Source organism: Hyperolius riggenbachi, chromosome 2 (genome assembly GCF_040937935.1).
Source record: "Hyperolius riggenbachi isolate aHypRig1 chromosome 2, aHypRig1.pri, whole genome shotgun sequence".
NCBI lineage: Eukaryota > Metazoa > Chordata > Amphibia > Anura > Hyperoliidae > Hyperolius > Hyperolius riggenbachi.
In genome coordinates, this window is record NC_090647.1 from 364,250,226 (window position 1) to 364,276,034 (window position 25,809).

At 43.9% G+C, this 25,809-nt stretch overlaps 1 protein-coding gene across 3 annotated transcripts in view; it reads left to right on the top strand.

Annotated features, from left to right (window-relative positions):
* The window catches only part of PHTF1 (putative homeodomain transcription factor 1), a 302,980-nt gene that overhangs the window by 117,331 nt on the left and 159,840 nt on the right, over positions 1–25,809 (top strand). For all 3 annotated transcript variants that reach the window (XM_068269713.1, XM_068269715.1, XM_068269714.1), the window contains exon 6: positions 1,348–1,504. In XM_068269713.1, coding sequence (XP_068125814.1) covers positions 1,348–1,504 — 157 coding nt within the window. The remainder of the gene's footprint in view (positions 1–1,347; positions 1,505–25,809) is intronic.

Below are 25,809 nucleotides of genomic sequence, written 5' to 3' on the forward strand. Positions count from 1 at the left end.
TTATGCCAAGGACCCCCAAAAATCATAAACTTGTTAATTGAGTTACTGGGTGCTAAGGTTAGAAAAAGTAGTCGGACCCAACAACAACCAATTACATACCAGGGCAATGTCAGGTCTTCAGCTAGTACACTATAAAATGATAAATGAATAAGAGTAGTCAGAGCTTATCTATAAAACACCATTCCATTTCGCTTTAAAGGACTCCATTTCAGATGGAGTACTCCTCCATGATTAGTGCATTATCAAGTACAAAGGTTTATAAACAGAGTATTAGCACTCTGGACTCCAGTCTCCAGCTTCAACAGTAAACTGCAATCAGTAACTGGTCTCCTCGCCTTGGCAACTCATCTGGGGCTCATAAAGCATTCTCTTACTGCCATGGGAAGGCTCCATCCATAAACCATACCACATACATTTGTGATATGTACTAATAAGCTTTTTGACAATGCAAGCTAGTAACTTAGCTCTTTTGTTTTAAAACTAGTGTAACAGCTCATAATTGATAGCAGGTCTCTGTGGAGCCACTGACCAACCATATTAAAGGGAATGTCCAAGCAAAATAAAAAAAATGAGTTTCACTTACCTGGGGCTTCTACCAGCCCCATGCAGCCATCCTGTGCCCTCGTAGTCACTCACTGCTGCTCCAGTCCCCCGCTGGCAGCTTGCCGACCTCGGAGGTCGGCGGGACGCATTGCGTACATTTTTATGCATTCCCGCTAGTGCAGGAACAGTAACACATACATTTTTACGCATTACTGGTCCAATGCGTAAAAATGTACGCATTGAATCAGTAACGCGTAAAAATGTATGTGTTAATGTTCCTGCACTGGCGGGAATGCGTAAAAAATGTACGCAATGCGGTCCGCCGACCTCCGAGGTCGGCAAGCTGCCATCGGAGGACTGGAGGAGCAGTGAGTGACTACGAGGGCACAGGATGGCTGCATGGGGCTGGTAGAAGCCCCAGGTAAGTGAAACTCATTTTTTTATTTTGCTTGAACCTTCCCTTTAATGATGGAGATTTAAAAAAACACAAATTAAATGAAGATGTAAAGTTCTTTTTTATATATCTTACCGAATCACTGTATTGCCTAGAGTTCCCCCTTACTGTTTTTCTGCACATAATTATAGTGACTTTGATACTTCTGCTGTTATGTGCTTATTCTTTTTTTTTCCCCTTTTTCAGTGCTAATGCACATCCCACACTCTTGGCTTTTGCTGCCGCTTGTAGGCTGTGATATAATTACTTCTTATTTTTTTTGCTGCCAGATTCTGTAGACGTGTATTAATATGTATAACTGAAACACCATATCTACTTAATCAGTGGCTTTATTTCTTCTTATTTTATAGTGGCTGCAATTCTGCTGCATTGCTTGGTTCCAACAGCAAGTGTCAGTGAGCAAGCTGGACCGATGTGCCTAATGCTACTCTTAGGAACAGTTCATTGTCAGATCGTATCTACAAAGAGCAACAGGGTGCCTGGAACAAATACAGGAAAGAGGCCGAGGTACAAAGAACAAATCAGTACCATATCAAACGTATTTTTGTATGTGAAAAAAATCATCAATGTTGCAAAAAAAAGGACAACTTTTCACTGAACACTGAGGAAACAATCCGTATTGGTTAATTGCTCCAGTCTTATACATTAATGAAACATACGTAAGGTGTTACTTGTGGCAGACCTGTTTTGTTTGAGGCAGGGAACACACTTGACTGTTTTCGTACGTATTTTCTGCACAGAAAAACTGAGAACTCCTGTTAATCAATGGGCTAGTACACACTTAATATTTTAAGTGTGTACTTAAAAGAAAAAAACTGACATTCTGCATCATGACTCTGCACATTTTGTCAGTTTTTTGTATCTATTACATCAGCTGCTATGGAAAAACGCGTGCGTTTTCCTGCATAGAGACACACTTGGTGTGCAGAAAAGGTATGCAGGAAAACACGCACAGAAAACTGAAAGACAAGTGTGTTCCCTGCCTCACAGACTCATGTAAGTGCATTTAGACCTGGGGCCACAAGAGTGGTGTCGGCCGCGATCTCTGCTTTCCAGGTATTGCTGGCAACTCCGAAAATGCCAGGCTAATGCAAGTTTATGGCAGTGATTCCACAGATGCAATTGTGATTTGCTGAAATCACAGTCGTTGTGCCTGCAGAATTTTGGAACTTGATTTCATTCAGGGAGTACGGGATAAAGAAGAGATAGCCAACGCTGTGATGCTGCTGGGTAGGTTAACACACTTGGGGTGTATGCGTCATCTGACAGATGAGATAGGGCGACACTTCTCACCCATGAAAGCTCTGCATGCTCAGGATATGAAATGTGTAGTCCATAAATGCAGAAAGAGTGTATGAGTCCGGCACTGCAGTGCATTTGTACGTTTATTCAGTGTGGGACTTCAGTACAGCAACTTACATTACAATTGCATCACTGCATATAGCAGAAAAGGTCCTACAGTTAAGTGCGGTGGATGGCAGTGGGTGCAGGGAGCAAACGGGCAGCCTAACGGGCAGACTGCATATAGCAGAAAAGGTCCTACAGTTAGGTGAGGTGGATGTCAGTGGGTGCAGGGAGAAAACGGGCAGTCTGACGGCTGTTTTGCACGGCGGTGCTTCCTCCAAAAATAATCCACCTGGATTAGCCTTGGAAGAAACACCGCCCTGCACTTCACATAACCTTTTCTGCTATATGCAGTCATGCAATTTGAATGTGTATTGCTGTACTGATGTCCCACACGGAATAAAGGTACAATTGCACTGCAGTGCTTAACTCATACACTTTCTGCATTCATTCAGGGAATGCAGGGTCCAAAACAGCCTTCCCTGAAATTCTTTTGCAAATCGCTCTTTGTTTAGCTAAAAAATCCATTACTATGTCCTAACAGAAAAGTATTGGCACTTGTGTACTTTAGGGGACCCTACGGAATCCCCATAGACAAACATCCGTTTCCATTTGTAAGAAATCGTTGACCCAGTAGGAGTCATTATCCACATCACCAACCTCAACGGTTTAGTAAAGTTATGCGAGCCGAGAAAGCAGCTGTTTGTCTATGGGGATTTCCATTGGGTCCCCTAAAATAGACTAGCACCAGTGTTTTCTAAAAGTACTTTTGCTTGCCTCTTATCCTATAAATGTTTTTTATCCTTATGAGGATGTACATTTTGAAAAAAGAAAGTTTGCTTTAACATCTATGTTCTTTTCCATGGCTGTAAATTTCACTTTAGGACTTACACGTAAAGATGCCACCCTTGGCTCAGGAGTGGTCCACAATGGACTTCAGCATGACATTTGCAACTGGTCCATTTGCAGTTGTTAAAGTGAAACCGTAACCAAGAATTAAACTTTATCTCAATCAGTAGCTGACGCCCCCTTTCTCATGAGACATCTATTCCTTTTCACAAACAGATTATCAGGGGGCTCTGTATGGCTGATATTGTGGTGAAACCCCTCCCACAGGAAACCGTGAGGACCATGGTCTTGGCAGTTTCCTGTCTGTGAACCTTGTTGCATTGTGGAAAATGGCTATCAAAGAAGCAAGCAGCATTTCCTTCCAGTGACATCACCTGCCAGCAGTAAAATTGTCACCATGTGATAAATGTCAGAATGTAAATCAGGGAGAGGAAAGCTTTAACAATGGGCAAACACTGACTAAATCATTTATACGTAATTATTGTGAAAATTAAGCACTTTTTTTTATAACATTATTTTCACTGGAATTCCTTTTTAACGGACAGACAGACCTTGGAGAACTCTGCTCTCTCTGATGAACTGTAGGTACATTTCAGGATTAATGTCCAGTAGTCATTGCAAGGCATGCTGTACTCCAGGGTCGGTAAAAGTAACAGACATCCAGTACTGATTCTGGCCTAGTAGCATACGTAGCAGCAAATGGATAATTAGGGTCAGTTTCTGCAATGTTGCGCATAGGACTCTGTTATGAACATTCCACATAGATCACCTGGCAGAACTAAAGATTTAATCACCAGTGCTAAATTTCAGATTGTAAATCAGGAAAAGGAAGTATTTTACAATTGGCAAACACTGACTAAATAATCTACAAATAAATATTATAATAAATAGGCAATTTAATTGATATTTTTAGTACAGTTGCTCTTTGAGTTGTTGTTTGTATGGATCCACCAACCAAATAGATGCTGCAAATGGTCCTTTGTTACATATCCATGCATGTACCACTAGGCCTTCTTGTTTTAAATAGCAAAGATTATAAACAGCAGCAGCATCTACATGGATGAATCCCTTCTTTCAAAGAACCCACCATCTAGCTAGCATAAATATCTAACCTGGACCACTCGTGGTGTATCATGGTTGTTTGACAATTTATAAGGTCTGGTGGACTCGTACAATCAGCAACTTATACTCCATGTATGAAGAGTGTGATGAGTGTGTGGCTTCTTTTGAACTGCTGTGCTGTTAGCTAGTGTTGCACCTTGAAAGAGGGTATACAATCACCAGTTTAACATTTTTTTATTTATTATTGTAAGTATTAATAAGAGAATTGTAGTGCTACTATATTGTTGATGTTGGTTTTATCATAGGCAAATGATCATGCATGTTTGGAACAAAACATGCTTTTAAATTTCACATTCACTCTGTTGGTCTTATTTAAAAAGTGGTGAAGCTGACTGGAGCTGCAATGACAGCTCGGTAAATAATATTTTTAGGAGTGATCAAGAATTGTAGACTTCTTAGTCATTTCAATACAACTGTCTTTTTCATATTCTCTAGTTGCTTTACGTTTATTACTCTGAAATGTTAGATTAGTGTGCTTTTTCTATATTTATGCTTCTATAAATAGTCTTTATTGCTGCAAGGACATTCTTAAAGGCAATTTTTCATTGGGATTTTGCATAATCATATTAACTGTTAAACCCTGCCTCAGGCAGCTTAGATAAATCTATTGTTTTGCATAAAGAATCATTTCCTTAAATGCTGAATTTAAGTACATTTTTTATAAGATGCTTTATAAAGCTTGTCCATTTATATTAATTAGCATTCCAGGTAATTCATCAAAGGTGTTTACGGTATAACTCCTATGATGAGGCTTGTTTCTGCCATGTCTTCCAATAAAAGTAATCATTAAGACACTGCTTCTTCATCAACAACGCTCTACCAATAGCTCACATACCAAGTTTCTCATCTCCTAATGATATTTGCTGTAGACTTCCCTAAATGCTCCGTTTTAGGATGAGTGCACTTCTTAGCCTCCAGTAGACTTCTTTCTGCCCTAGCTGATACAATTTCCTAATTTTACACATGTATACTCTAATGTTGCTTAAGAGAGGATAACACTTAGGCTAGAAAAAGTCAGGAAGGCAAAGCTCACAAATGTGAGCAATATGAGGCTGCTCAGATAGCAGAATTGAGTAGTACCATGCCTAGGGTGTACTGCCATTGACATGTTTGAGTTTCCCATGAGGACTTGAAACTCTGTAAGGGCCTTTTTCCACTATCCTGCGATTTGCGATTTGCTTCTGATCGCAAATCGCAAAGTACATTAAACTAATGGAAACTGCAGCAGCAATTTCCATTAGTGCGATCCGATTGCGATGCGATTTTGGTCAAAGCGCAATCGTTGTCCTGCCGCGTTTTGTATGCGATTGAGCTGGACTATAATGAGTATAGTAGCTCGATCGCAATCGCATGGTGGAAATTGAAACTCGATTGCGATCGCAATCGCGATCGCAATCGCATTTCATAGTGGAAAAGAGCCCTAAAACTGCTTTGAACTGTGATTAGCTTGATTAGGTACCTTATGGATGTTCCTATGTAGGTAAAACCAGCTGGATAATTGTTTTAATCTTCTGGTCAGTCTGGGATTTTTAGACACATAGCATTCCTAGATATAATGTACTTTTATTAACACAGAATGTGATTTGTGTGTTTGTGTGTGTGTATATGTATGTATGTGTGTATATGTATGTATATATATATATATATATATATATATATATATATATATATATATATATATATATATCATCACGTGATAGATTAACCAGTTCACCCCTAAGGGTTTTTACCCTAACGGACCAGAGCAATTTTCACCTTTCAGCGCTCCTCCCTTTCATTCACCAATAACTTTTTTACTACGTATCACAGCAAATTGATCAATACCTTGTTTTTATTGCCGCTAAATAGGCTTTTTGGAGGCGATATTTATTTTCAGTAATACCTTTTCTTTTTATGTATTTTAAAGGGAAAAACAAGGAAAAAAATGAAAAAATACACGATTTCTCCAATTTCATCCCCTATAGTTTTAAAATAGACACTGCTAATGTGCATAAAACACACACATTTTATCTGCCTATTTGTCCTGGTTATCACAATATATAAATTATGTCCCTAGTGCAAAGTATGGTGACAATATATTATTTGGAAATAAAGGTGTATTTTCCTATGTTTTGTCATTGCATACTACCAGGGGTGCAGCTAAGGTTTTTGTGGCCCCAAGCGGACTGTAGCAAGAGGCCCTATCCTGCGGCGAAAAATGGGTGTGGCTATCCCGCATAAGTGGGCGTGGCCATGACATGTGGGTGGAGCAGGAGGGCGGATTGGGGCGGGGCTGTTTGCGGGGAAAAAATGGATGTTGGGGTGATTGAGGCGCGCGTAGCGCGCCGAAAGATTGGCGCGGCCATGACATTGTATGGGCGAAGCTTAACCGTAGCACAGCAAATATAGCCAACTATGACCATTAAATAATAAATGCAGCAACAGTTACCCCAGACACCAGAAAATAAAAACGCAATTTGGGCCACATTTCAGCAGAAATCAAACGCAATTAGGGCACATTTTCAGCAGAAATCAAACGCAATTAGGGCACATTTTCAGCCGAAATCAAACGCAATTAGGGCACATTTTCAGCAGAAATCAAACGCAATTAGGGCAGAGTTCAGCAGAAATCAAACGCAATTAGGGCCACATTTTCAGCAGATATCAAACGCATTTAGGGCACAGTTCAGCAGAAATCAATCGCAATTAGGGCCACATTTTCAGCAGATATCAAACGCATTTAGGGCACAGTTCAGCAGAAATCAATCGCAATTAGGGCCACATTTTCAGCAGATATCAAACGCAATTAGGGCACAGTTCAGCAGAAATCAATCGCAATTAGGGCCACATTTTCAGCAGATATCAAACGCATTTAGGGCACAGTTCAGCAGAAATCAATCGCAATTTGGGCCACATTTTCAGCAGATATCAAACGCATTTAGGGCACAGTTCAGCAGAAATCAATCGCAATTAGGGCCACATTTTCAGCAGATATCAAACGCATTTAGGGCACAGTTCAGCAGAAATCAATCGCAATTAGGGCCACATTTTCAGCAGATATCAAACGCATTTAGGGCACAGTTCAGCAGAAATCAATCGCAATTAGGGCCACATTTTCAGCAGATATCAAACGCAATTAGGGCACAGTTCAGCAGAAATCAATCGCAATTAGGGCCACATTTTCAGCAGATATCAAACGCAATTAGGGCACAGTTCAGCAGAAATCAATCGCAATTAGGGCCACATTTTCAGCAGATATCAAATGCAATTAGGGCACAGTTCAGCAGAAATCAATCGCAAATTCGCAATTAGGGCTGCGGCTGCAAAAAGAAAAGAATTTACTCACCTGGCAGGCTGGCACTGGCAGAAGTCTTCTCTCCCTGGTCTCCTCTCCCGGCCGGCTTCTCAGGCGCGCAGTTCCCATGGAGCTCCCTCCCTGGCTTCCTCCTCCAATCTCCCACGCTGATTCATGCAGGGCTACGGGTCGGGAAGATGGCCACCCGAAGCCCTGTACTGGAGACATAGTCTCCAGAGCAGGGCTTCGGCGGCGGCCATCTTCCTGTAGCTCTGCTCTGCCAGCCCGGCGGGGCTGCGGGGAAAAAGTGACGTCACGGAGCCGCCGAGGCCCCTAAGATTGTGAGGCCCCAAGCGACCGCTTGGTTCGCTTTATGCCTCGCGGCGCCCCTGCATACTACCAATGAATTCAAGCCCTTATTTGCAAATATAACAGTAGTTCACCCTCATAGCATACGTATTTTAAAAGCTGAGTCCCTAAGGTAACTAGTTATGCATTCGGTTTTCAATTCTGTCACTTTTGGTGTTTTTTACAAGTGTTTTATTTTGGTACAGAGTATATGGAAATAACAGTTTTATTGCTTCTCATTCAGTCTGCCAAAAAACAAAAATCAGATGACACATGCATAATCTCTCAAAGACCCCAAATTATCTTCTCTTGCTTGTTAAAATGATACCCTGTACACATCATCAGATAGTGTTTTGGCCACATAATACACTGTTAATCATGAGCAGCGCAAATGTATTTTTCAAGGCCATTTTTTGCACCAGAAACAATACAGTCATTCTTTCCTAGCAAAACCCCTGGAGTTTAAGAGCATTGGATACAGGTCATAAATGATACCATTCTGAAAACTAGAGAACCAGACCTACTTAAATATACATATTTTGTAACATTTTCACTTTTGCGGTTTTGATGAAATTGCACCGTAACTTTGAAAATGGTATTTTTTTTTACAGTTTTCTTTACTTTGGCATGAAAAAACAATTCAAATGACATATGCATAATCTCTCAAACACCCCAAATTCTCTTCTCTTCCTTGTCACGGTTAAAATGATACCCTATACACATCATCAGCTAGTGTTTTGGCCACATTGTTAATCATGAGCAGTGCCAATGTATTTTTCAAGGCCATTTTTTGCACCAGAAACAACACAGTCATACTTTCCTAGCAAAACCCCTGGTGTCTCAGAACATTGGATATAGGTCATAAATGATACCATTCTGAAAACTAGAGAACCAGACCTACCCAAATATACATATTTTGTAACATTTGCACTTTTGCGGTTTTGCTGAAATTGCACCGTAACTTAGAAAATGTTGTTTTTTTTACAGTTTTTTTTACTTTGGCACAAAAAAACAATTCAAATGACATATGTATAATCTCTCAAACACCCCAAATTCTCTTCTATTGCTTGTCACGGTTAAAATGATACCCTATACACATCATCAGATAGTGTTTTGGCCACATAATACACTGTTAATCATGAGCAACGCCAATGTATTTTTCAAGGCCCTTTTTTACCAAATGCAACAATGTAATTTTTTCTTCTCAAAGCCCCAGGAGTGTAAAGCTGGCCACTAACGGTCCAATTTCTAGCAAAAAATTGTTCGAGCGATCAGAAATTCTGATCGCGTTGGTTGTAAATAATCTCCATTGGTGGACACAATCGATTATGAACGAGTGAAAAAAAATGTCGCCTGAATGAATTTTCGTCGAACGAAAATTTGGATTTTCTTGGTGGCCGTGATAGATAGGAAGTAAAGATTGGTTAGTTGATGGTGTAGTGAACGATTTTTCATCCGATCAGAATTTCTGATCGCTCGAACGATTTTTCGCTAGAAATTGGACTGTTAGTGGCCACCTTAAGACCATTTAATAAAAGACACAAATGTTACCATTCTGAAAACTAGAGACTCAGGCCTACTCAGTTGCAAATAGAATAATTTAAGTGAGGCCTAAATCACTATCCATAACACTAATGACAAATACATTGGAACTCACCATTGCAGGTCTAGCAGGATGGAGAAAAGCCAGAGGTCATACGCCAAGGCAAGCCAGTGGTCAGAAGATGGGGGGGGAAGTCTGCAGAGTAAAGTCTTGTGACGAACACTCTCGCCTTGCAACAGCAAGTCCAAATGGGAAAAAACTATTTGCAGGTTGTAGGAGTCTTGGGTTTCCTCTAAGCTTCTGGGTTTCCTCCCCCCCCCCCAAAAAAAAAGGTGGTAATGTTAACCAGTGATAATTGTGAGCTCCTTTGAGGGACAGTAAGTGGCAAACAAAAGTAGAGAAGAAAAAGTCCAGTGAAAATTTAGGGTAATGAAGAAAAAAAAAAAAAAGTCTAATAGCTGCTGAGGGTATGGTATGCCTCAAAGCAGCCGACAACGCAGAGTACCGGCTGTGAGGGGCACTTTGGGCAGTGGTATCTGCTGTCACCCCGCCTCTTGTGCTTGGTGCACACCCGGCATCGCTTCTGTGGCTTCGCCTTAAAGCGGAATATAACCCTGCATTTCAACTTTGCTCTAAAACATTATTTACAGTATATTATATGCAACCAGCATTTTTTTTTTGCTAGACCAGCATTGGAAGGGTTACACAGAGCTTTAAAATTCCTGGAGATTTCTGCAGACGCATCCAAAGCTGACATAGATACATTTTGTTTACATAAATGTATCTAAGTGTTGAATGTGACTCACTCTCTCTGACTGTGAAGGAGCTGGAGGACAGCCAAAGAGTGTGTAACATTTCTCAATAGATACATTTAACTAAATAGAATGTAACAATCTGAACTTCTGCATATCTCTCCACGGAACTTTAAACCTTTGTGTTTAACCCTTCCAATGCTGGTCTAGTAAAAAAAATGCTTTTTGCATATAATATGCTGTAAACAATGTTTTAGAGCAAAGTTGAAAAGCAGGGTTATATTCCGCTTTAATTGGGTTCGGGGGGATCAGGGCTGGAAAATATTTTCCCCTTAGGCGAACTGCGCCATCCAGTTGCATTGGATTGAATTCCTCCATAAGGTTGACGCTTTCATTGATCAGCGATCTCAAAGCTTTTCGCATAAACGGGAGGTAGCTGTCACCGTGGCATTACTTTTTATAAAGCACAAATGCGTTGTGCATGGCCATCTGCAGGAGGTAAAAAAAAAACTTTTTTGCACCAGGCCCTCCTTTTTTTTTTTTTTTTTTTTTTTTAAAGTAGTAGGAGAGCATTTGGTCCACAAGATCCACCGCACCCATATTTTTTGTGTAGTCGACCAATGCCATTGGCTTCTCGATCCGCTCTCTAGAGGTTGTGACAGGAACCACTTCTTCATTGTGAATTGAAGTCAGGACCATGACGTCTCTCTTGTCCCTGAATTTTATAGCCAGGAGCTCACCACTTCTGAGACTGTGTGTTTCCCCTTTTGATAATTTTTTATTAACCACCTGTGGTGGGAGGCCTTTGCGGTTTGGCCTCACTGTCCCACAGGCACCAGTCTCTGCAGAATATAAAAATTTGAAAAGGGGAATGCTGGTGTAGAAGTTATCCACGTACACATGATAGCCTTGGTGGAGGAGTGGGTTGGCTAGTTCCACCACAATTTTCCCACTGGTTGGCATGTATGGTGGGCACCCAGCTGGTTGCAAATGGCTATCTTTGCCCTCATACAGAAAAAAAGAATAGGTGTAGCCAGTGCTGCTCTCACATAGGTTATAAAATGTTATCCCATACTTGGCAGCCTTACTTGGAATATATTGCTTTATCCCTAATCTGCCATGGAAGGGTAGGAGGGATTCATCCACTGCAACCTCTGTCTCTGGGGTGTACACCTCGCTAAATTTTATACTGAGGTGGGTGAGTATGGGCCTCAGCTTAAAAAGCTTGTCATGGGCAGGATCATCTTTGGGGACATTGTCCGAATTGACGGCACTTCATAATAGCCTCATAGCGCTGCCTGCTCATTGAAGCTGGAAACGGGTGTTGCGTGCATAAAGTCCTTAGACCAGTACAGTCTTATTTCTGGCTGTTGGAGTATGCCTATGTGTAGTGTTAGGGCCAGAAACACCTTTAGCTCAGGTATGGTGGTGGGCTCCCATTTCTCAGCCAAATAACATGTGGGCTTCTGGGCAATGTTCTGCTGCGCAAACAAATTGGTTTGCTCCACAACAGTGGCGTCCCTAGGGCATTTGGCACCCGGTGCTGGGTATTAAAAGACACCCCCCCTTAAAAAAATGGGCGTGGCCACAACCGGCAAAAAAATGGGCGTGGTCATGACCGCATGAGGGCGGAGCTAACTGTAATTTAAAGTATTAGCTAGTATAGTTGCCCCCAGTATAGCTAGTACAGTTGCCCCCAGTATAGCTGCCCCAGTGAAGCTAGTATAGTTGCCCCCAGTATAGCTAGTATAGTTGCCCCCAGTTTAGATAGTATAGTTGCCCCCAAAGCTGCCCCAGTATAGATAGTATAGTTACCCCCAGTATAGCTAGTTTAGTTGCCCCCAGTATAGCTAGTTTAGTTGCCCCCAGTATAGTTGCCCCAGTATAGCTAGTATAGTTGCCCCCAGTATAGTTGTCCCCAGTATAGCTAGTATAGTTGCCCCCAGTATAGCTGCCCCCAGTATAGCTAGTATAGTTGCCCCCAGTATAGCTGGTATAGTTGCCCCAGTATAGCTAGTTTAGTTGCCCCCAGTATAGCTAGTATAGATGCCCCCAGTATAGTTGCCCCCAGTATAGCTAGTTTAGTTGCCCCCAGTATAGCTAGTATAGTTGCCCCCAGTATAGCTAGTATAGTTGCCCCCAGTATAGATAGTATAGTTGCCCCCAGAGCTGCCCCAGTATAGATAGTATAGTTGCCTCCAGTATAGCTAGTTTAGTTGCCCCCAGTATAGCTAGTTTAGTTGCCCCCAGTATAGTTGCCCCAGTATAGCTAGTATAGTTGCCCCCAGTATAGCTGTCCCCAGTATAGCTAGTATAGTTGCCCCCAGTATAGCTGCCCCCAGTATAGCTAGTATAGTTGCCCCCAGTATAGCTGGTATAGTTGCCCCAGTATAGCTAGTATAGCTGCTCCCAGTATAGCCAGTATAGATGCTCCCAGTATAGCTAGTTTAGTTGCCCCCAGTATAGCTAGTATAGATGCCCCCAGTATAGTTGCCCCCAGTATAGCTAGTTTAGTTTCCCCCAGTATAGCTAGTATAGTTGCCCCCAGTATAGATGCCCCCAGTATAGTTGCCCCCAGTATAGCTAGTACAGTTGCCCCCAGTATAGCTGCCCCAGTGAAGCTAGTATAGTTGCCCCCAGTATAGCTAGTATAGTTGCCCCCAGTATAGATAGTTTAGTTGCCCCCAGTATAGTTGCCCCAGTATAGCTAGTATAGTTGCCCCCAGTATAGTTGTCCCCAGTATAGCTAGTATAGTTGCCCCCAGTATAGCTAGTATAGTTGCCCCCAGTATAGCTAGTATAGTTGCCCCCAGTATAGTTGCCCCAGTATAGCTAGTATAGCTGCCCCCAGTATAGCTAGTATAGATGCTCCCAGTATAGCTAGTTTAGTTGCCCCCAGTATAGCTAGTATAGATGCCCCCAGTATAGCTAGTATAGATGCCCCCAGTATAGCTAGTTTAGTTGCCCCCAGTATAGCTAGTATAGTTGCCCCCAGTATAGTTGCCCCCAGTATAGCTAGTACAGTTGCCCCCAGTATAGCTGCCCCAGTGAAGCTAGTATAGTTGCCCCCAGTATAGATAGTATAGTTGCCCCCAGAGCTGCCCCAGTATAGATAGTATAGTTGCCCCCAGTATAGCTAGTTTAGTTGCCCCCAGTATAGCTAGTTTAGTTGCCCCCAGTATAGCTAGTTTAGTTGCCCCCAGTATAGTTGCCCCAGTATAGCTAGTATAGTTGCCCCCAGTATAGTTGTCCCCAGTATAGCTAGTATAGTTGCCCCCAGTATAGCTGCCCCCAGTATAGCTAGTATAGTTGCCCCCAGTATAGCTGGTATAGTTGCCCCAGTATAGCTAGTATAGCTGCCCCCAGTATAGCTAGTATAGATGCTCCCAGTATAGCTAGTTTAGTTGCCCCCAGTATAGCTAGTATAGATGCCCCCAGTATAGTTGCCCCCAGTATAGCTAGTTTAGTTTCCCCCAGTATAGCTAGTATAGTTGCCCCCAGTATAGATGCCCCCAGTATAGTTGCCCCCAGTATAGCTAGTACAGTTGCCCCCAGTATAGCTGCCCCAGTGAAGCTAGTATAGTTGCCCCCAGTATAGCTAGTATAGTTGCCCCCAGTATAGATAGTATAGTTGCCCCCAGAGCTGCCCCAGTATAGATAGTATAGTTGCCCCCAGTATAGCTAGTTTAGTTGCCCCCAGTATAGCTAGTTTAGTTGCCCCCAGTATAGTTGCCCCAGTATAGCTAGTATAGTTGCCCCCAGTATAGTTGTCCCCAGTATAGCTGCCCCCAGTATAGCTAGTATAGTTGCCCCCAGTATAGCTGGTATAGTTGCCCCAGTATAGCTAGTATAGCTGCCCCCAGTATAGCTAGTATAGATGCTCCCAGTATAGCTAGTTTAGTTGCCCCCAGTATAGCTAGTATAGATGCCCCCAGTATAGCTAGTATAGATGCCCCCAGTATAGCTAGTTTAGTTGCCCCCAGTATAGCTAGTATAGTTGCCCCCAGTATAGATGCCCCCAGTATAGTTGCCCCCAGTATAGCTGCCCCCAGAATAGCTAGTTTAGTTGCCCCCAGTATAGCTAGTATAGCTGCCCCCAGTATAGCTAGTATAGATGCCCCCAGTATAGCTAGTTTAGTTGCCCCCAGTATAGCTGCTCCAGGAGGGGGGAAGCAGCGCTGGAAGGAGGGGTGACAGGGATAGCGGCGGGGAGGGGGGAAAGATCCCCCCCCTCCCTCACCTGGGTCCCCTCCTTCCGCCTCTCTTCCCCTCCAAATGACAGCGGGGGCAGCGGGCAACTTAGAGTAAGGGCGGGCGGGCGTGCAGAGACTACTCACTTTACGTCTGGCTGCGTTCCAGCAGCTGGAGCGCTCCGTCGCCGTCACGTGCCTCTTCTCCGCCTCCAATGCGTGTCACAGCATTGGAGGCGGAGAAGAGGCATGTGATGGCGACCCAGCGTTCCAGCTGCTGGAACGCAGCCAGACGTAAAGTGAGTAGTCTCTGCCTGTCTGCCCACCCGCCCTTACTCTAAGTTGTCCGCTGCCCCCGCTGTCATTTGGAAGGGAAGAGAGGCGGAAGGAGGGGACCCAGATGAGGGAGGGGGGGATCTTTCCCCCCTCCCCGCCGCTATCCCTGTCACCCCTCCTTCCAGCGCTGCTCTTCCCCTGCTGCGGCTGCATGGGGGGTCGTGGCGACACCCCCCCTGGCTGTCTGTCACCCGGTGCGCCACGCCCCCCTGCGCCCTATTGTAGGAACGCTACTGCTCCACAATGTGCTGCAGCAAATCATCACCCACAAAGAGCTGGAAGAAGTCAGCAGGCCCAAAGTTGTCAGTGGGCACTAATATTTCGCTTGCCCCTGTAAAAGGCGGGATGTTGGGTGCTACAAGGTTAGCGGGTGACCAGGTGCCCCGAATTATGTCCTCAGGTACCGGTGGGCGTACCTGCCTTTGCCTGGCTCCCCTCCGGCCTCTGCTGCTAGCTGCAGCTGTGCTACCCACTGAGCCCCCTGTGGTGGCATCTGAAGGGTCCTGGACAGTGGTTCCCCTCTGGCCTGTGCTGCTAGCTGCAGCTGTGCTACCCACCGAGCCTCCTGCGGTGGATTCTGAAGGGCCCTGAACAGTGGAATCATCATCCCTCCTGAAGCGGCGAGATGGCTGTCCAACGCTCTCTGAACTGTCAGAATCTGACTCAGAGCTGCTGCTCGTTGGGTGCCATTCGCTCCCTGAATCGTCCCCACTGCTGCTGCTCTGCTGAAGGAAGACGGCTGCCTCCTCAACAGAATACAGTCTCCTCGCCATAGTAAGCAAAGTAGATAGATAGATAGATAGATAGATAGATAGATAGATAGATAGATAGATATAGGATGGATGGGATGGATGGATGGGATAGACAGACAGACACAGACAGATCGATCGATCAACCGAGCGATTGATCAATAACAGAAATATTTTTTTTTTTTTTATGAAGATAAAAAGAAAGAATACAAAAGTATAGATAGAAATATCAGAGTAAGGGTAGAAGAGGGATGAAAAAGTACAGAAAAGTACTAAGAAGTACTAAAAAGTACTAAAATAAAACAGAAAAGCAGTAAATGGCAAAGGAGGGGGAGGATTAGGGGTTAATAAAAAAGTATGGGGTTAAAATTTTATTTAAAAAAAAAAGTAAAAATCCTACCACAATCACAGTCTCTTTCTCCCTCACAGCTCCTGTCACCTCTGAATGCTGATTGACAGCAGTCTGAGGTGATAGATGAGCTGGGAGGGAGAAAGCAAGTTTGCTTACTGACACTACAAGGCAGATCATTGTTACTGGCTTGTAACAATGATCTGCCTTGCTACTGGCACTTGACTGGCCCAGGGACCATGTGATTCCCTGGTCCAATCACCAAGCCGCGGGACCCGACGTGCGCGCGCCCGCTCGCACTCAGCGGCAGAGTTACAATGTAACTCATTAAAACGTCATGTTGCCATTAATAGCGGCGAGCATGACGTTTTAATGCGTTACATTGTCCGCAAATGGTTAATATATCAATGTTGGTTTTTTTTAAGTTTAGTAGCACATATGAGGTAAAAGTAAGTGAATACTTAGGATTATCTAGGATTATCATAATAAAGGTGGCCATACACCATACCATTTTTTAAATATCTGTTCAATTTAAGAATTGCAATCAATTTTTCTGACTTATTGTAACATTTCAAAAATATGACCAATGTACCACACACGATTGTTCAATTTTTCCCCAATTATGATAAAAATGATTGGAAACTGAGAAAATTGCTTGGGTGTGTATATTAATAAATTGACAATCTAACACACACCATACAATTTTTAGAAAGATTGAAGAAAAATATCTGGCATTCCGGATAGATAAAAATCGAAAAAAACGGGAAATCTGATCGGATTTTTCAGTTGAATGAAAAAAAAGCTTTGGAATTTTTTCGGGAGATACGATCGTTTTTATCGAATTGCCGTAAAATCAGATCATTTTATTGTATCGTGTGTGGCCACCTTAACTCACAGTGAAATTAGAGTCTGGTATGTTCAGTCAAAAGGATGAAAATCAGGTGCGAGTCAGAATTCCTGTTTTGTTTAAAGGACAGGGATCCAGCCAACCTTTCACACATACAACAAATCTGTGGATGTTTTTCCTGGCTCAAACAAAAGAAGGTTTATGAGGAACACTGATGTCCTCAATGATAGAAAAGACCATCTTTGAAGAGTTTTTGAACATCGATGAGAACTCCAACTGCAAGGAATGCAATAGTTCAAGAGGTTAAAAAGGAACCCAGGGTAATTTCTAAGCAACTGAAAGCTCTCAGAGCTCTCACAACTGCTGTAACTGGCACTTAACCAGACCTGAATAAGCAACTCTATGCTGAGAAACCAGATGTCACTTGTGCTATTGTTCAATTGCAAGAATAAACCTATGAAAATGAATCAGTGTCTCTATCCAAAGGTACAGGGGACAGAGATAGCACCGTGTTCTGAATTGAGAACAGATTCAGGTTGAGAACCAACCTGCAGTCCCTATCTCGCTTGTTCAACAGCAAACACAAATTTGGTTACCTTTTTTGGTAAAGATGTGCTTATTCCAAGTCAAGGAAAAGGTAAAACTCCCAAGAAAAAAATATAGGAATAAACATAACTCAGGTCCTCCAAAAAAACCAACCAAATACCCCTGGTAATGAAAAGCATTTCAGAGGAGGAGGACAATGTGCGAGTGACCCAGAGCAGGAAACCACAATGGAATAGGTACATCTGCTTTAAAGAGGAGCTGTCAGCCATACTATCTCAGGAAAAAAAACCAAATATATAAGTAGATAAATACTTGCTCTACTTCATAACATATGTATTGCACTGTCCACGTCATGATTCCTGTGAATTTTATAAAGGAAAAGTAGAGAATCCTATTCTAGACAGTTTCCATATTTACTGTGGCTATTTTGAAGCCAGTCGTGATGTAATATCCGCCCTTAGTCTCCTCTGCCTAATTTGCCCGCCCTTCACTATAGAAAGTGCATTGTTTCAGCCTAAAGGCTCATACACACATCAGACTATAGTCTTTGGAAACTGAAAGATCACAGACCAATCTTACCACCCTTCATGTAGTACTGACATTCATCTGCAGATCAGATCCACCAGGATGGATTTTCAGATCTGCGGATGATTGCTTGATCTGCAGATGAATGTCAGTTAAATCATGTGTGGATGATGATCTGCAGATCTCATAGACTATCATTGCAATTTGCAGGAATGGATTTTTGGCAGGAACAGATCTTTTGCAGAAACTGATCTTTTGTGTCTGTACAGCATCTGTGTGTGCAGCATCTTGCAAAGATTTTTTTCTGATGTGGAGTTCAGCTCCATAGAAAAGACTGTGTAGAGTATGGCTCTCATACTACATGAAGGGTGGTAAGATTGGTCTGTGATCTTTCAGTTTCCAAAGACTATAGTCTAATGTGTGTATGCACCTTAAGAAATTTTGGCCAATCCGAGAGGAACAGAGGTGTGGGAGGGGAAAACGGGAGGGAAAGAGGTTTCATCCAATCAGGCTGCATTAGCTAAGTCTGAGGAGAAGTAGAGAAGCAAAAAAAGACAACCCAGCATGCCTTGCAACTTCTCTTTTGTGTACCAAATTTTCTGTGTACCAAATAAGAGTCATGTAAACTGGGGAATGATAATTTATTAACAAGAAAAGTGTTAGTGATTTTAACTTTTGGATTGCCTGATTAGCATCCTTATTACTTGTTTACCAGATAAAAATAAAGAATTGATTTTTTATTTTATGCCCGACAGTTACTCTTTAAGGTGGACTGGGAGTGGTGCTTTATCTATATAGCTTTCAATTACTACACATCGATATTCAGGTTTTAAGTAAGGGACTATCATTCTCCACAGCATCTAGAGGCGACTCATTCAAGGTGTATAAAATATATATCTGTACCTCAGAAGGGTAATGCTCAAATTTATGTGTGGTAAGCAGGATGACCAACAAGGTGATTAAGTCTACACCAGTCTCACTGTACAGGAGCAAGATGCAATTGTTGAATTAGAATTGCTGGGTGACCAGTCTGAGATGAGTACAGAAAGGATGTCACCTTGCATGGCTGGGTATTATCGAAGAATTCCACCTTGACCCTACAAATTTGACTAAGAAATAGATTTTCATCCCCCCATGTCCCAAAATAAGTATATATCTGTATTTTTAGAGGCAGTGAAGAAGGATCTGCGCCTGTGCAACTGGTCTGTGCTGGTGTCAAGTTTCAATCTTACTTATACAGAATTTGCAGCACTAGACGAATAAAAAAAATGCTTGCAGAATAGTAGTTAAGCCTAGTGACAAAGGTGAGAATGTGGAGTGGATACTGGCGATGTCTTTGTGGTGTTTCTAGATTCTGAGGTACTGCCGGGGTCCCTCTTGGTGTGAATCCATGTTGAGTAGTTGTACATGTCAATTCCCCCACCAGGTGGGGCACTAAGCCCTTGAGTTTTACCCTTATGCATACACTCAGTCACAATGAGTTTGTGACACAGGCCATGCACCTGATCTTGAGCAGCAATTGTTTCACATGTAGTGGCCAATATTTCAGATAGATGTGTGGTACATCCATGGGGGTGACCTGCACCTCGATGTATGCATGTTTGCACTTGTGGTACTCGGAAAGACCTACAGTATATCTATCAGTGCCTGGAATATCGGGGTGGGGCCGCGCTCTGGATTCAATATACTGTGTAGACGAGGAATTACTGGTTGTGTGGAAAAGAAATGAAGAAGATTTATTGAGATACTAAATAGAAATGACTGAAACATCCGATTGACATACTTACAGTCATGAGTATATTTCATTTTTAGATCTAAAATTAAGTTTGATTCACAATAAGGTGGATACATCATCATATTGTAAACCCACTGCTGACAACAGTCTCCTCCACACCACCAGCCATCACCCCCGTCATCTCCTAAGAGGCATTCCATATGGACAGTTTATCCGAATACATTGGAAGTGCTAGACTAACAAATTATTCAGAGCTGAGGCCAGAGATATGTACAAGACGTTCGGGAGCATAGGTACTTCCATAGGATCCTGTGCACAGCTCTGAGGAAGGCATGGAATCGTGATCAAATAGATCTGCTGAAGCAAAAAAAAGATGGATGTAGTTAGCCCAAACCCTCACAGCAAGAGAGCTCTGAAGTCACCAGGCGGTAAAAATGTAACATTAATATAGATCACTACCTTCGGAACACACTGGCACAATCTAATTGAGATGCTGAAACGCCATTGGTCAATCTTGACTCCATCCTCAGATATTGCAAAACTCATAGATCCAACACCTCATATTACAGCTAGAAGGGCCCCCAACCTGGGAGATGTCCTTGGTAAAAGTGGGTTTCGAAAGTCCCCTGTCCCAGTTACATGGTTAAATAGGACTAGAGTTAGGGGTATGTATAGATATGGGGGATGCACGATGTCTCTGCTGATGCACAGGACCTACAGATTTGCAGATAGCTCAGGTAAGGAATGCACAATCTTTTGTTATACAGAAAATGTTTGACTACATGGTCCTGTTCCCCTGCGGACTCATCTATATAGGAAAAACAGATAGACTTAGCCATAACTGAGTACAATATCATGGAAACAGACAGATTGCTTTCACAGTCACGGACCAAACCAAATTCAAAGAAGAGGCGGCACACCATTGGCTGCAAAAGTTGCTTGTATTGCAGAACGGAAACACACACAGAAACCTGAAAGCCCGAATCCTTGAACAACTCAATAATATGGTGAGTGGGAACCCTGAGACCACTTTAGTGGCACATTATAGAAACCCCCATAACTGTTATCTACTTAGAACCCTTGTGAAGGGAATCTATATGGTACCACAATCCTGGCCAAGGGGAGATAACGATAATGAGCTATTATACAAAGAAACCACATGGATTCACAATGTAAATAGTTTACATGGGTTAAATAGGGATAGATTTTAGGCCATTTTTGAAGAAAATTGTGTATAGATATACATAAATCAAGGGCAGAATAGGAGTGATTGTTCGTGTGTGAGGTAGGATCTTTTGACTATGGATCTACTTCAATTTATGCACATATCAAGATATATAGTGGGATGCGAAAGTTCGGCCAACCTTGTTAATTGTCATGATTTTCCTGTATAAATCGTTGGTTGTTGCGATAAAAAATGTCAGTTAAATGTATCATATAGGAGACACACACAGTGATATTTGTAGAAAAGAGAGAAATCGAGAGCCCAATATGGTGTAGTATGTCAGAGATACGAAGGGAAATGAATAAGTGAGATGATTATACTCACAAACATGGGTTACCGCTCAGGCAACCACTGTATAGGCAGGTAAGGAGATTAGACCTGTCCTCACTCAGGATTAAGAAGTCGCTCTCTGTAGATCAGAAAAAATGGGGTACGGTCACCCCTCCACCTGGGGTGGACTCAAGTATACTGGTAGGTGATCAGAGGCGCCAGCAGAATAAAACTAATATAAAATTGTTAAAAATTGCCGGGAGGGAAAGTGGTGGACTTCCCCTCAATAATTAGACACCAAGGTCTGTCATCAAATCAAACGAATACATTTATTCAATAGTACCCCAAAATCTGCAACGCGTTTCGTGGGAACAGACCCACTTCTTTAGGCAATAAAAAACGGGGACAACAAACACAGCAATTAATGTGCAGTGAATTTAGCACCTCTGTGACCCCAGAGGTGCTAAATTCACTGCACATTGATTGCTGTGTTTGTTGAATAAATGTATTCGTTTGATTTGATGACAGACCTTGGTGTCTAATTATTGAGGGGAAGTCCACCACTTTCCCTCCCGGCAATTTTTAACAATTTTATATTAATTTTATTCTGCTGGTGCGTCTGATCACCTACCAGTATACAGACCTAAGCACCACATCCGCTGCATTTGACACTTCGCAGGAGTTATTTGGTGGTGTAGCCAGCCAGCAGTAGCCAGCTGTCCGTGAAGGAAGTATTTGAGCGTAAGAAGCAAATATCTGCCAGTCACCCTCTTGCCCGGCGTCTGACAGCTGGCGTGGCGGAACTATTAGCTCGCCAGCTATTACCATACAAGCTGGTGGAGTCAGAGGCTTTCTGTAATTTTGTGGCCATTGGGACACCGCAGTGGAAGATACCAGGCCGAAATTATTTTTCACAAAAGACCATACCCAAACTGTACCGTGCAGTTGAGAGGCAAGTGGTGTCATCTATTGCGAAGAGCGTTGGGTCAAGGGTCCACCTGACCACGGATGCCTGGTCTGCCAAGCACGGGCAGGGCCGCTACATTACGTACACAGCCCATTGGGTCAACCTGGTGACCAATGGCAGCAAGCAGGGAGTACGTGGCTGCGCAGTGGACCAACTTGCAGGCAGGCCTCCTGCCACCTCCTCTCCACCTGCTACATCATGTTCGCTGTCGTCATCCTCCTCCTCCTCGGCTGGTACCGCGATCTCCACTCCAGCTACACAGCCCCCGCACCCCAGGGCCTATGCTGCATGCCAGGTACGACATTGTCACGCCATCTTAGACATGTCTTGCCTCAAAGCGTAGAGTCTCACTGGAGCAGCTTTCCTGTTCTTAACAAACAGGTGGAGCAATGGCTGACCCCGCACCAGCTGGAGATCGGCAACGTGGTGTGTGACAACGGCAGCAATCTCATTTTTCGCGTTGAATTTGGGAAAGCTGACATGTACCCTGCATGGCACATGTGCTGAATCTGGTCATGCAAAGATTTGTGTCCAAGTACCCAGGTTTAGAGGACGTCCTGAAGCAGGCCAGGAAGTTGTGTGGGCATTTCAGGCAGTCTTACACGGCCATGGCACGCTTTGCGGACATTAAGCGGAGAAACAACTTGCCAGTGAGACGCCTCATTTGTGATAGCCCGACTCGCTGGAATTCCACCCTGCTCATGTGCTCTCGCCTGCTAGACCAGGAGAAAGCCGTCACCCAGTACCTGTACAATTACAGTAGAAGGACACAATCTAGGAAGATGGGGATGTTGTGGCCCAACAACTAGACACTGATGCAAAATGCATGCAGGATCATGCAGCCCTTTGAGGAGGTGACCAAACTGGTGAGTCGCGCTGAGGGCACCATCAGCGACTTGATCCCCTACGCTTACTTCCTGGAGCGTGCCGTGCATAGAGTGGTGGATAAAGCTGTGGAGGAGCGTGAACGAGAACAGTTACGGCAGGAGGAGTCGTGGGAGCAATTTTCATCCGAACCAGATGTTTCCTCAACACCTGAGGGGGGGAGGAGGAGGAGGAGGAAGAAGAGGAGTCGTGTGGGGAAGGAGAGGAGTCAGACTCGGATGATGATGATGAGGAAGGTGTTTCTGTGGAGAAGGAAGAGGCGGCGGAAGAACAACAACTGCAGCAGCCGTCACAGGGGGCTTCTGCTGCTCCACGTTCCCATGGTATTGTTTGTGGCTGGGGGGAGGAAGAGGAGTTGCGTGCCGTCACTGAGGAAGAGCAAGAGGAGATGGAGAGTATGTCTGCATCCAGCTTTGTGCAGATGGCCTCTTTCATGTTGTCCAGCCTGTTGAGGGACCTCCGTATCAAAAAACTCAAGGGGAATGACCTGTACTGGGTGGCCACGCTACTAGACCCTCGGTACAGGCACAAAGTGGCGGACCTGTTACCAACTCAACAGAAGGCGTAAAGGATGCAGCACTTGCAGAACAAGCTGGCAATGATGCTTTACAATGCGTTTAAGGGTGATGTGACAGCACAACGCAATCAAGGTACCACTGACAGTAATTCTCCTCCTTCCAAGTCCACGCAGGCAAGGACAGGACACTCCAGCGATCTCAGGGTGATGTCGGACTTGCGGACATTCTTTAGTCCAACGCCTCGCCATAGCCCTTCCGGATCCACCCTCCACCAACGCCTGGACCGGAAGGTAGCCGACTACCTGGCCTTGAGTGTGGATGTAGACACTGCGAGCAGCGACGATGAACCCTTGAACTACTGGTTGCGCAGGCTTGACCTGTGGCCAGAGCTGTCCCAATTTGCCATCCAACTTCTCTCTTGCCCTGCCACAAGCGTCCTGTCAGAAAGGACCTTCAGTGCAGCTGGAGGCATTGTCACTGAGAAGAGAAGTCGCCTAAGTCACGACAGTGTTCAGTACCTGACCTTTATCAAAATGAATGAGGCATGGATCCCCGAGGGCTACTGCACAATCGAAGATTAAGTCAGTCCCCACACACAGCATCTCTGCCTGCAGGCCGCTTGCCTTCTCCGCCACCACCAACAGGGTCCAGGACTCTAGGCGGATCCCTAAATTTTTAAGGCCTCTGTTAGCAGCGGCTGCTATACTAATTTTTCTGGTGCGTGTACATGCCTGCCTAATTTTTCTGGCTGCACTGCGGGCGGCTGCAACAAAAAAACAAAAGGCATGTACATGTGCCCATCCCCCTTCGTGATCATTACCTTGCTGCGGTGAAGGGGCTTGCGAATCACAATGAAGCAATGACCGCCGGCTATATGAGTGTCTCGGGTGGGGGTGGCACACCAAAGATAATAAGGTCGTTGCTTCATTGTGGTCAGACCAAATTTGATCAGCTGGACAGTCACTGTTCTGTCATTGAGCTACCTCAGCCCGGCAACCATATGGGCTTGAAAACTGCCACGGCCTGCACTCTCGCCATGGTGCGCACCAGTCCAGCACGGCCGTCACTACGCAAACAGCTGTTTGCGGTGCGTTACACAGTGAGTTTGGTGTGTCAGTGTGAAGCAGTACTCTAATTACACTCCCTGATTGATGTATACACATCCAAGATGTTTTAAAGCACTTTAGGCCTGCAATTTAGCATTCAATGTGATTTTGTGCCCTTAAAACGATGCTTTGCTTCAAATCCAGATTTTTCCCCAGGACTTTTGGCGTGTATCCCACTCCGCCATGCCCCCCTCCAGGTGTTAGACCCCTTGAAACATGTTTTCCATCACTTTTGTGGCCAGCATAATTTTTTCTATTTTTCACAGTTTGCCTCCCCATTGAAGTCTATTGAGGTTCGTGAACTTTTCCGCGAACCGAACCTTCCACGGGGGTTCGCGAACAGGGTTCGCGAACCGAAAATCGGAGGTTCGCGACATCACGATTCATGAAGTCGTGCTGCTATAGCAGCGTGAGCTCCATAACTGCAGCGTAACCTAAATTCAGGGAGGCATGCTATGCACGGTCGTGCAGCGTAGCGTGCCTTCTTTAGCTACGCGTGCTGCTTACATTAGCAACGCGCATTCCTTTAAATGCACATTCCCTTGCGCATTTTAATAAGTGTGAACCCTGCTGAAGTACATCTGCAAAGGAGCCCACCCTAATATTTAGCAGATGGGCACTGTGCTATTTGTGATGGCATGGATTCAGCTAAAATCTTCAGTATAGTAAGTTGCGCGACATACAGTAGCTTGCAAAAGTATTCGGCCCCCTTGAAGTTTTCAACATTTTGTCACATTACTGCCACAAACATGAATCAATGTTAGTGGAATTCCACGTGAAAGACCAATACAAAGTGGTGTACACGTGAGAAGTGGAACGAAAATCATACATGATTCCAAACATTTTTTACAAATAAATAACTGCAAAGTGGGGTGTGCATAATTATTCAGCCTCCTGAGTCAATACTTTGTAGAACCACCTTTTGCTGCAATTACAGCTGCCAGTCTTTTAGGGTATGTCGCTACCAGCTTTGCACATCTAGAAAGTGAAATCCTTGCCCATTCTTCTTTGCAAAACAGCTCCAGCTCAGTCAGATTAGATGGACAGCGTTTGTGAACAACAGTTTTTAGATCTTGCCACAGATTCTCGATTGGATTTACATCTGGACTTTGACTGGACCATTCTAACACATGGATATGTTTTGTTTTAACCTCCCTGGTGTTCTGATTATGCGCAGCCGCACGGCTGTGCATGGTTTTTTAAACCTAATTTTTTTCTTTAATCATGTAGCTAGCCTAGCGCTAGCTACATGATACCCCCCTCCCAGCCGAAACCCACCCACCCACCCTTCCGATCGCCGCTGGTGATTAGGGCGTTCAGGAAATCCCGTTC